Here is a 12,537-nt window from a genome sequence, read left to right as displayed (position 1 = left end):
CGCCTATACTTCCTCCTGCCTGACTATTGGCCAATCAGTGTTTTATTTACTAACCAATCAGAGCAACACATTTGCCATACAGAACATCCCACAGCAGTATGGTTTTTTACAATAAGCATTAGGTTCTTTAATTGCTCTGGGAAGGAATTTCCTCTGTGATGACAGGAAATGACTTAACCAAATTTGTCATGGGGCCTCTTGCAGATGTTTGTCATGGGCAAAGGGTTGCCTTTCTATCATTTGTTGATCTACATTTATTGGTTCAATGTCTGCTTTGCCACGCCTTCTACATACTTCAGAAGGGAGGGGGTGTTCTGTTTGGATCATTCTTAGAAAAAACTGTTTCTAGGAATACCCTGTTTACAATCCTTTTTTAGGTGACCTTGTTTACCACAATTGAAACACAAAACATTTTGATTTTTCTTCAAACCTCTTGAAATCACCTCTCCTATCCAAGCATCATCATGGTTATGAGATTCAATATTGATTGTATTGGGCAGTGGTGGTGCACACATCCCAGTACTTGGGAGGCAGAGGCACGCAGATCTCTTTGAGTTCGAGGCCAGCCTGGTCTACAGAGTGAATACCAGGACAGGCACCAAAACTACACAGAGAAACCCTATCTCAAAAAACAAACAAAACAAACAAACAATGTTGATTATCTCAGCTTCATTCCTCCAAGGGTGTTGATCTTGCCTTTAACAGCCTAATTACCCTTTTGCATTGTGCATTAGTATTTTCAAAAGCCAGAGGTTCAATTATTATTTGTCTAGATTCTGAATTTGGTATCATTCTATTTACTACTGAAGTCAGTCTTTGTAAGAAATCAGTCAAGGTTTCTTTCAAGCCCTGTATAACTTTCATCAATGACTCAGTTTTCTTTCCTACTTGTTCAATTCTGTCCTAAGCATTCAAGGCTGCTGCTTGGCATAAAGCCAGTGTGTGGTCATTATATAGAGTTTACCTTTCTATATTAGCATAGTCTCCCTCTCCAAGAAATTGGCCTTGGGAGATTGCCATACCTCTAGCCCTACTTCATTGTTCAATGGTTTTAGCCTCTTCTTTCCACCAGGTACTCCATTGTAATTGAGGACCAGGCTTCAAGACTACTGTAACAAGTCTCCCCAGTCTTGAGGAATAATTCTATTACTAGTTGACCATGAGTTTAACATCTGCCTCACAAAAGATGAATGTGTGCCATATGAGACTATCACTTCCTTGAATCTCCTTAAATCTAATATTTGTACAGGAATCCATTCAGCTCTTACACAGCCTTGGGGGTATCTATCATTTGGCGGTCCCTGTAAGATTACTGGATAAATAAAGGTTGGGTATTTGAAAACCTCAGGCTGTTCCTCTCTAACCTTATAATGCAATCCTGAGCTTGGTTCTCATTTAAATTTCTCTTATCTGGGTCTGAATATCTCTGTGATCTGTTTTAATAAGTTTTGCTAAAACTTGTATCTTGGCACTCATAGTAACCAACTTTTTTAGTGATAAAACAAAAATATAAAACAGATATTTATAATTGGCATTACATAAATCCCATCTAAATTAATTATCCTCTCATTTAATTGCTCCATTTTGAAACTGTCAAGTATTATACAGAGACCTAACGCCCTCCATTGTAATAGAGTTTCCCAGTTTTTAATGTGGGGCAAAAACTCTTAACTAATTCCTTCCTTTAAGAATTCCCAATTGTCTCACCAAATCTGCCAGTGATGACAGTGAAGATATGAGGCTGACTGCTCTGTGTAGTACAATAGAAGCCCAAGCAGTTTTCAAGGCAGCTACCTAGTGTGGCGGCAGCTTGGTGACCACAATCTACTGGGAGAGGGAAGCTGAAGATCCAGCTGTCTGCATGGGGAATGTGCGAATGTGGCTAACTCCTGCAGTTTTTGGAGCCCAAAAGCCTGTGGAGTTTGTTGCAAATACGCTACAACAGAAAAATTCCAACTCACTCACAAGCTTGTGGAAAAGAAAGAAAAACCTTAGCCTGGGGTTAGTGACTCCAGGTACATGTAGCTCCAGCCTGTGCCTGTGGCTGCAAAGCCACAAGGAGGCAGCTTTTTCCTGCATTTGTGCCCCACACTGGGTGTCACGTGTAGCTCAAATTCTCATTGGTCTTAATAATAAAAACCCAGAGTCAGATATAGGGGTAAATGCTGACAGATCAGAGGGGAAAAGGAGCAAGCCACAGCCACGTCTCACCTCAGCAACTCTTCAGTCTGAAAGCGGGCTGAGCTCCTATCTCTTCCCACCTTATATTCCTCTTTCTGCCCAGCCATATCACTTCCGGTCTTCACCTCCCTAGCGTTGGGATTAAAGGCCCATGCCTCTCAAGTACTGGGATCAAAGGCAAGAGATCCTAAGTGCTGAGATCAAAGGTGTGAACCTCCACTACCTGGGTCTGTTTCTCTTTTAGACTGATCTTCCTGCTTCCTCCTCCCAATTATTGGGATTAAAGGTGTATGCCACCACTGCCTGGAGTCTATGGTTAACTAGTGGCTAGCTTTGCCCTCTGATCTCGAGGCAAGCTTTATTTGTTAGAGCACAAACAAAATGTCACCAAGTAGGGATTGTTGCAGACTGTGAGGATTATTGACGTGACTAAATGCTTTTTCTTCATGGATAAGCATTATCCTATAGTGACCTGGGTCTGAATGTAGTTGATTGAATGTAAAACCTCCCAGAAAATATGATGTATTTGAACATGTGTCTCTCTTTGGTGACTTTATTTTGATTGCTGGTGAAACCTTTAGTAGGAGAACACTTTCTGAATGACATTCATCATTGTGGATGTGATATGAGTCTCCAAGCCCTCAGCCCATTTCCTGGTCTTTGTGTCTACTGTGCAGTGGTTGAAACTAATCACCCAGCTTCCTTCTTCTGCCTTCACCACCATTATAGACTCCTTCCCTAAATCACATAATTTAGAATTGCTATGGCAATTGCTATTCAGTGCTAAACCAGTTTGCTAGTCTGATTTTTTTTTTAATTTGTTTGTTTGTTTTTGAAGACAAGGATTGTCTCTGTAGCCTGGGCGATCCTGAAAGTAGCTCTGTAGACCAGACTGGCCTCAGACTCAGAGATCCCCTTGACTCTGACTCCCAAGTGCTGGGATTAAAGGTGGGCCAACATTCCTGTTTTTTTGTTTTTGTATTATTCTGTGATGGGCCTGGAATGTAAATTTTTTTCCCATGGCAAGCATATGCTGTTGTACTGAGCTTCACTCATATCTTGAATTTTAAAATTTGGCAGATAGTGTCATTCTGTTTTCCAGGATGTCATGTATTCATGACATTAATACTGCCTGAGCCTTCTGAGTTATTGGATTGCAGGTGTATCATCTTCTTCCTGCCTGTTGTGTGTTTCTTTCTTTCTTTCTTTCTTTCTTTCTTTCTTTCTTTCTTTCTTTCTTTCTCTCTTTTTTTAATGAAATTGAGTATTTTACCCGTATGCATGGATATGAACCACATGGGGACCTGGTCCTCACAGTAATTAAAAGATGGTCTCAGAAACCTGGAACTTGGAATATGGATAGTTGTGATCCCCTGAGTAAGTACTGGCAATTGACCCCACCTAGATGCAAGACCAGCCAGCAAGAGCTCTTTACTATTGAGCCAACTCTTCTGCCCTATGTTGATTTGATCAACATTTATATTGCTAATGTTTTTAAAATCTGTCCATTTGTAACTGTTCAACATGCAGTTCCTTTTAGTAAAATATTATTGATGTTACACTTTAAATTGGGACATTTCAGTTTTCTGGAAGATGAATATAGAACTGGAGTGAATACATAACTTTTTGCAGAAATGTCACTAAAATGTCTGAGTTCTTTCTATCTCTTTTGTTTGTTTGATTTTTTTGAATGAGAGACAAGGTCTTAATATGTACTTCTGGATGTTCTGAAACTGACTGCATAGACTAGGCTGGCATTCAACTCTAAGGCAGATATACCTGCCTTTGACTTCTAAGTGCATGTCCATCTTATTTTTTTTATTTAGTAATTGTTCATACAATTTTTTTTTCATGTGTACTCTATACTGTTGATCTCTTTACTTGTTTCTGTATGTTTTTTAATGGCATTTCTCTTGCAAGGTGATATCCCATTTCCAGGGTACAAAAATGACAGAGGTGAACCTCCTATTCAGTTTCCTTTTAAAGTGACTTGCTGATTACATTATAGTATCTATGTCATGGAATTAGTGTGGGGAGCACCAGAGTTATATGACCATACTGTCAAAGAAATGTATATTTACATTGTTGTCAGTGTCATGCTTTCTGTTATACACATGTATCGGATATTTTAGAATGCAGTGACCTATGATGATGTGCATGTTGGCTTCACTTGGGAAGAATGGACTTTGCTGGATCGTTCCCAGAAGAATCTCTACAAAGATGTGATGCTGGAGACCTACAGGAACCTCACTACTATAGGTAAGAGGGAATTTTCTTCAAGTTTTCAAGTAAGGAGACAAATTTGATTGAGAAAGAAAAGTGAGGTGAATAAATCAGGCATGGTTCTAAGGTTCACTGATGATAGTAACTTAAATTTTGCAGTTTTCAATAACATACCATACATTTTCTGGTTCTATATTTTAGGATACAGTTGGGAAGACCATAATATTGAAGAACATTGTCAAAGTTCTAGAAGACATGAAAGGTAATTATCACCTGCAAGCTAAGACAAAATGTGCCTCTGAAGAAATTGTAATGTGTCCTGGAAGTTTTAAACAAAAGCAACAGTGTAAATAAGCACAGCTTAATGTGCATTGATGATTATTAAATTCTCACAAAACTATATACCTCAATTTCAGGTAGGTGAATTGCATTTGCAAGGCATTCTTTTAGGAAAGAAGACAAGGAAACAATGCCTTAATATCACTATTTGAATCATAACTGCATGAGAGCTATGCTGCAGAACTGTCAATCTATTTAGTTTTATAGCACTCATAATACAAAAGGTATGCAGATTGAAGAGGTGATAAGTATATCCTCCAACCTTCTAATAAACAAATGGTCCATAGTAAAGCTAGTGCTACTCATATCCTTATTGTGACTGTGATAAGTGACTGTGAGAAGGGCAGTTACAGTGAAGAGTCAAGGGGTAGTTGTTGTGGAGGAACCTTAATCATTATACCACATGTCTATGAGAAACAGAAAGTCAAACTGAGAATTCAATGTGGAAACCTTTTAGTTTTTATTCTTTCTTTACTAGGTATATCATATGTCACTCTGGATACAAGCTTTATGAGCATAGGGATATAGTAAGATGTAACATACCTCTCTATCAACACAATTAGAAGATATGGTGCAGTCCCCATGTTGAGTATACTTGTCGAATTTGATTCAAGTATACAAGTAATTGGTTTTCCAGCTTCATTGTTAGTACATCAACAAACTCACACTGCAGAAAGCCCTATGCATACTAGGATTGTGTAAAGACTTATGTTTGTCCTAGTTAACTTAGTAAATATAGTATGACCCACAATATAGTAAAATTTATAAATACAGTAGGGTAGTAAAGCTCTGAGTTTTTCCAGTTCTCTTCAGATGTGTGAAAAATCTCATATAGAAAAAGATTCTGTAAATGTGAACTCCATAATAAAGGATCTTACAATCACAGGTATCTTCAAACATTAAAAAAAAATCTTAATGAAGGGGAACAACATGAATGTTAACACAGTGATAAAACCTTATGATCTGATTCCTCTTTACAATTCGACCAAATTGTAAAATTAATTTAGATGCAATGAGTCAACATTGTATTGAATGTGGTAAAGCTTTTATATGTGCCAATTATTGTTGCAGACATGAAAGAAGCCATAACGCAGAGAAACCTTCTGTATATACTCAATGTGTTAAAGCCTTTGCATATGACAGTCATCTTCAAAGACATGAAAGAACACGTACTGGAGAGAAACCCTATGAATGTAATCAATGTGGTAAAGCATTTGCTTATGACAGTGCTCTTCAAAGGCATAAAAGAACGCATACTGGAGAGAAACCCTATGAATGTAATCAATGTGGTAAAGCCTACGCAAGTCACAGTAATCTTCAAATGCACACAAGAATGCATACTGGAGAGAAACCCTATGAATGTAATCAATGTGGTAAAGCCTTTACATATGACAGTCATCTTCAAATTCATAAAAGAACACATACTGGAGAAAAGCCCTATGAGTGTAATCAATGTGGTAAAGCCTTTGTACGTCATAGTAATCTTCAAATGCATAAAAGAACACATACTGGAGAGAAACCGTATGAATGTAATCATTGTGGCAAAGCCTTTGTACATCAAAGCAATCTCCAAATGCATAAAAGAACACATACTGGAGAGAAACCCTATGAATGTGACCAATGTGGTAAAACCTTTGCTCATCAAAGTATTCTCCAAATACATAAAAGAACACATACTGGAGAGAAACCCTATGAATGTAATCGATGTGGTAAAGCCTTTGCTCATCACAATGCTCTTCAAATGCATACAAGAACACATACTGGAGAGAAACCTTATGAATGTGACCAATGTGATAAAGCCTTTGCAAGTTACAGTAATCTTCAAATGCATAAAAGAACACATACTGGAGAGAAACCCTATGAGTGTAATCAATGTGGTAAAGCCTTTGTACATCACAGTAATCTCCAAACTCATAAAACAACTCATACTGGAGAGAAACCCTATGTATGTGACCAATGTGATAAAGCTTTTGCACATCGCAGTATTCTCCGAATACATAAAAGAACACATACTGGAGAGAAACCCTATGAATGTGATCAGTGTGGTAAAGCCTATGCCCAATATGGTAGTCTTCAAATGCATAAAAGAACACATACTGGAGAGAAACCTTATGTATGTAATCATTGTGGTAAAGCCTTTGCTTTTCAAAGTGCTTTTCAAAGGCATGAAAGAATTCATACTGGAGAGAAACCCTATGAATGTAATCAATGTGGTAAAGCCTTTGCTCATCATAGTGCTCTTCAAATGCATACAAGAATACATACTGGAGAGAAACCTTATGAATGTAATCAATGTGGTAAAGCCTTTGCACGTCAGAGTCATCTTCACTTGCATAAAAGAACACATACTGGAGAGAAACCCTATGAATGTCATCATTGTGGTAAAGCCTTTTTACATCATGGTAATCTTCAAATACATAAAAGAACACATACAGGAGAGAAACCCTATGATTGTAAACAATGTGGTAAAGCTTTTGCACTTCACAGTGCCCTTCAAATGCATGAAAGAACACATACTGGAGAGAAACCCTATGAATGTGATCAATGTGGTAAAACTTTTACACAACATGGTAATCTTCAAATGCATAAAAGAACACATACTGGAGAGAAACCCTATGAGTGTAATCAGTGTGGGAAAGCCTTTAAACGCAGCCGTAGTCTTCGAAATCATGGGAAAATTCATACTGCAGAGAAACCCTAAAAATAGTCATTGTGATAAAGTTTTGTATTTTATACAGGAATAAAACTTTTTGTGTACAATCTATCTGTTAAAGCCTTTACATATTAAAATAGTCTTTGAGTACCTGTAAAAAAAATACTGAGGGATTATTATTATAAAGTATTTGGTAATGTCTTTATCCAACACACTTGCATTCAGTTACACAGAGGTATTTATTCTGTAGAAAAAAATTGGCAGTATCAACAACCTGCTCAATTTTTATTTTGTCTATTTTTATGTTGTTTTCCCCTGCAAACTCATGGAAAAAATAAATTTATCACTTTATGAAGCCCTACATGTACGGTAAAAAGCCAGCCAAAGAAATGCACCCTGATCCTGAAACCAGAGCCAGTGAAAGACACACACTTTGGCCCTGACATCAGAGCCAAAAGAACGCACTCTAGCCCTGAACAACTGAGCATGAAACCAATGAATTCCTGATCAGGAAAACCAACCAGTCCTTGAGCACAAACCAACCAATCACTAACATGAAATCTGGCCAATCTCTGAGCTAATTCAAGCTCAGGGATTGAAAATCGACCAATCCCCACCCTGAAAACCTTATCCTAGGAAAAACTAAGCCCCTAGGAAGTCCCGTGTAAGCCCCTCTGCCTGTTCAGTTTGTAGCTGCTCTTCTCCTCTCTGACAGAGGTATCCACTCTCCTGGATTTTTCACTCCCAGATAAATCTCTTGAATGAGTTTTGGGTGAAGACTTCTTTTACCAGAGCTGAGCAGAATCTCTTCCAGGAACTCCTTATTGTAGTGGAGCCGAGAAGCAATGGACACTTCTGCTGGGAATCTCCATTATGGGATTGGGGCAGAAGTAGCAACTTGTCACCAGAGCGGGAGCAGACTGCCTCATTTCTGCAAGGGGTTCCCCCTTAGTAGAGTGAAGTAGAGAATTACCAACTTGGTCTGGAGCTGGGAAGAAATGGATATCTCTGCTGGGAAGCTCTCATAACAGAGTGGAGCAGGGTTGCCACATCCTGAAGGGGGACCATCCCACACTGGAACACAGGTATGGCCTGACCTCCCAATAGTCAGTATTCCTTCCTCCTCACAGCTTTAGGAATCCAAAGTTCCTTCCCTTCACAGCTGCACATATAGCCTGGCTTCCAACAATCAGGGTACTTTTCTCTTCAGAGCTGTAGGTTCCCAGTGTACCTATCTTTCACAGCTTCAAGTCTGTCCTTCTTGGCTCTGGCCAACTTCCAATATCTTCTCCATTCTTGTCCCACCTTTATTTTTCTTGAGTGTAAAATTTGATGGTCAGCTGTTTAATGGCTTCCCATAGCTTTGGGTCATATTTTGGTGTGCCTTTTTTTCTTTTTCCTCATAGCTTGTCTTAACACGCCATGTCTACTGTGTCTGCATCTTAGGCATTCTTTATCCATTTTTATCCTTGAGTGTATCACATTTCCTTCTTGTCTCAGGACCTTTATGTGTGCTGTTTGTTCTTCCTGGGATGTTTGGCTCCTTGTTTCTTTACCCCCTGCCCCTCCAAAGCATTTGAGGATGCCAGGGAGCCCAATAGTATGGGCTGGTTTTGTTTTGTTTTGTTTTGTTTTTTGGTAGTTCATGAAATTGCAAACATCCTGGCCTTGGATGTAAGTTATAGGCAGATCCCTGAGCTTGGGGACAGAATTCCTTTTCACATCAGCTCTGCAATGAACCCTAATGAACGGAGTCTAGACCAGATTAACTTCAGGCGCTTCTGAAGTTCCGAGACTGGCTCCCACCCTCAGTCTGCCATTTCTGATATGAATCAGGACTGTAGCATATAAAGTTCCAAGCTTCTCGTTTTCTACATGAACAAATGATTTCAGCATATGGTGATGTTTAATTGATTGATGGATAGGTAAGCATAACCAGAAATCCTTGAGACCAGGTTTTCCGTATAGCTTAGTCTTCTCAGCTAAGGCCACTGTCTAGGTTTTCTGGTTGGTCCTTGAGTTGTGTTTTTTGTGTTCCTTTCTTTCTTTTTGGTGTAAAAGGATGTGTGTGTGTGTGTGTGTGTGTGTGTGTGTTTCATGATGCATCTTTGTGCCACTGAAATGTACCAAGATGTGTGTTAACATTCCTTTCCAGTCCTGAGGCTAGAACTAGTCCAGGTGAGCTGCCCTGGTACTGATACTTAGTGGCCCAAGCTAATGGGAGAGGAGAGCTGAGTCAGGTAGCATGTAAAATCATCATGCAGTAAACCCAAGCAGCATAACCCAGACAACATAGAGCATACCACATATACTGCAGCCTCTTGCCTCAGTGGGTGTGAAGTTTCCATAGCTTTGTCAGCCCTGCTGAGGATGCTGAAGTTGTGATCTTCACAGCATTTCCTGAAACAAGGTAGAAAGTGCTCTGAACTACACAGAGTTCTGCACCATTCAGCACCCTCAGGATGGTCCTGATCTCTGGTCTGAATGATTGTTAATCTCAGCCTGAGAAGCTCAGACACCTTTGTGACATAGCTACTGTGTTTAACAATTTCTTTATTAAGCTCTTATAATCATGCAGTACCATAGCCCACTACATTTCTTAACTGAACTTGCAAAATGAACAGGCAGTTAATGGAGAGGCATTTTTGCCATTCTTCGGCTGTGTATATTTGCAAAAACTCAAGTACAGTGTTACTTGCACATGTTGCTGGATGTAAGCCTGAAGGTACATGGGCTTGTTTATGGCCTTTCCTGCCCACATCACAGTCCAGACTGGCTGGGGCTGTGTTGGTTGTGTATGGAGCCACCCAAGAGTTCTTCCCCTGGTCACCTGTAGGGCTTGTCTAGCTTTGTCACGGAGCACAGGCCCAAGGCCTAGAAAAACAGTGGTGTGGGTGTGCAAGAATCACCAAGGCATTGCACGTAGGTCCTAAGTTGCCTCTCCAAGGTGGCCTTGAATTTGACAAGGTGATGACTGGCAGGTTGAGAAAACATAGCACCAAGCTGAGTGCTGACTTAGAGCCTTGTTGTCTGCTCACATCCTTCTGCACTCCTTGCTCCTGGGGTCTGGAGCTATTTTAGTACCTGTCTTTTGCTTAGAGCAGATTGCAGGTACCTCAGTGTAGAGGCCTGGTCTTATTTCTTCTGAGAACTGCTTGGACTCTAGACATTTTCTTTGCCTAGCAGGCATTTTTAAGGAGCCTGACTTAACACAGACACAAACAGGATGATGCCTCTACCTACCTGTCTGCAGGCTGAATTACTCTCGCATCTACCAGCTCAGGCTTATGAGAAAAGTGAAAGGTTTTGGGTGCTGCTAATGGAATGCCAGCTTGAAAGAGCTTATGAATGTTTTTGTTTGTTTTTCATGTATCGCAGTCCACCCCTTGGCTTTCAGTGAAGAGAATAGGGCTTTTCCAAGAGAAACTTGAAAGTAAAATGAAAATAAAGATCACTAACCTCATCTGGAACAGTAAAATTTTTTCAAAAGTAACATTTCACAAGGAGCAGCCTTCTATAACATTTAGGAGTTTTTGCAAATTAGTGTGGCCAGCAATATGTTAGGAACATTGGCAAATAACAGAACACAGGAACAAATACAGTCACTGTTGCTGAAGGCTTGTTAAAACAGACACTGTTTTATCTAGTGACAGAAATCAGACTATGGTACAGTGGCTGGTGTGGCTCTTTATGCTGCTGGAAGACAGCCCTGCAAGGATTTGCTGGCAGGTGGTTAGGGAATCATCTGTGGATGGAGTGTGTTGTTTGTATGTGTACTCTAAATCTGCACTAACATTCTTAGAATATTTCTTGCTGCTGGCCCCACATTCATGGGTGGATGTATTCAACATGCTTGTTGCAGCTTTGAATAGCAACAAGCTAACTCTTTTTTTTTTTTTTTGGTTTTTCGAGACAGGGTTTCTCTGTGTAGCTTTGTGCCGTTCCTGGAACTCACTTGGTAGCCCAGGCTGGCCTCGAACTCACAGAGATCCACCTGGCTCTGCCTCCCAAGTGCTGGGATTAAAGGCGTGCGCCACCAACGCCCGGCTACAAGCTAACTCTTAATGACTTGAGTGCCTATAGATCAGGGATGAGATGCATTGATTTGATGGTATTTCCAGGCAAGAAAATATATGAAGCACCTGGCATACAAGGAAGAGGGTAGAGCTTTTTTCCTTAACTATCTGTTTTTTTGTACTCTGTGTGTTTGTTTCTAGTCTGAAAGTAGCCAAAATGCTCAGAGAAGATGCTAATGGGAATGAGTTTCTTTCTTTTTTTCCCTCTAGAACCTGAGTATAATTGAAAAGGTCTCTCACTCAAGCATGATAAACCCCAGCTTGCAATGGCAGACACTGAAACAAAATACGCAGATTGCCCATTTTGAGTATCAGATCCGAGTGACCTGTGATAACCACTGATATGACTTTCATTGCAGTAAGTTCTGTCGGCCTAGAGATGACTCTTTGGACACTATGCCTGTGACCAGAATGGCAACAAAAACCTGCCAGGAAGACTGGATGGGTCCTGAGTGTAACAAAGGTATGTGTCCATGCAGCTGGATGGATTGACAAATGCTATTGGCTGTCACTTTTGGTGCCAGGTTCTCACCTGACAGCAGTCAGGTGGCAGGGTGGGATGTTACTGTTATCTTAGACCAAAGCATGAAGATGCTGTGTGTAGAAGATAATGTTGGTGCCCTGTCCAGATCCCCTTTACCAGCTGGTGCTCCCATCCCCAGCTGCTGTGACTGTTGGCTCCTAACAGCTCGCAGCTGCTCCTTGTCTAGGGAGTTGTCCTTGGCCAAGCAGGAGCCGCTCTTCGCCATCCCTGCAGTGGACAGTTGCTAAGTGACTGACACAGGGAGAGGGTGTTACAAAGGCCGCCCCTTGCTTTAACACTGTGGGATAAGATTCACACTCCAGAGGTTCTCCTGGGATCTCGCTGAAGTCAGATCCCAGCTGAGACCACATCCTTGCTCAGCTGCTCCTTCAGCCTCGTCCGCCTCCCCATTCCTTTCTCCTGTTACCACATCTCCTCAGACTCTGCTTCTGAGGAGCCTGATGCCAAACAGGAACAGACAGTGCCATGAGGAGTAACTACCCTGAGTTCATGTGTCACTGCAGCAAGCTTCCCTGGGCATC

General features: G+C 40.6%; 1 protein-coding gene across 5 annotated transcripts in view; it reads left to right on the top strand.

Moving 5' to 3' along the window:
• The window catches only part of LOC102913738 (uncharacterized), a 52,477-nt gene that overhangs the window by 24,773 nt on the left and 15,167 nt on the right, over positions 1-12,537 (top strand). For 4 of the 5 annotated variants that reach the window (XM_076572297.1, XM_076572298.1, XM_076572299.1 and 1 more), the window contains exons 2-5: positions 4,314-4,440; positions 4,606-4,666; positions 5,815-8,481; positions 11,832-11,935. In XM_076572297.1, coding sequence (XP_076428412.1) covers positions 4,314-4,440; positions 4,606-4,666; positions 5,815-7,444 — 1,818 coding nt within the window. In that variant the 3' untranslated portion in view covers positions 7,445-8,481; positions 11,832-11,935. The remainder of the gene's footprint in view (positions 1-4,313; positions 4,441-4,605; positions 4,667-5,814; positions 8,482-11,831; positions 11,936-12,537) is intronic. The other variant, XM_076572301.1, reaches the window with a different exon arrangement.

The sequence above is a fragment of the Peromyscus maniculatus genome, chromosome 5, assembly GCF_049852395.1.
Source record: "Peromyscus maniculatus bairdii isolate BWxNUB_F1_BW_parent chromosome 5, HU_Pman_BW_mat_3.1, whole genome shotgun sequence".
Taxonomy (NCBI): domain Eukaryota; kingdom Metazoa; phylum Chordata; class Mammalia; order Rodentia; family Cricetidae; genus Peromyscus; species Peromyscus maniculatus.
The sequence above is the reverse complement of the archived record's forward strand: the minus strand, read 5'-3'. Positions and strand labels throughout refer to the sequence as shown.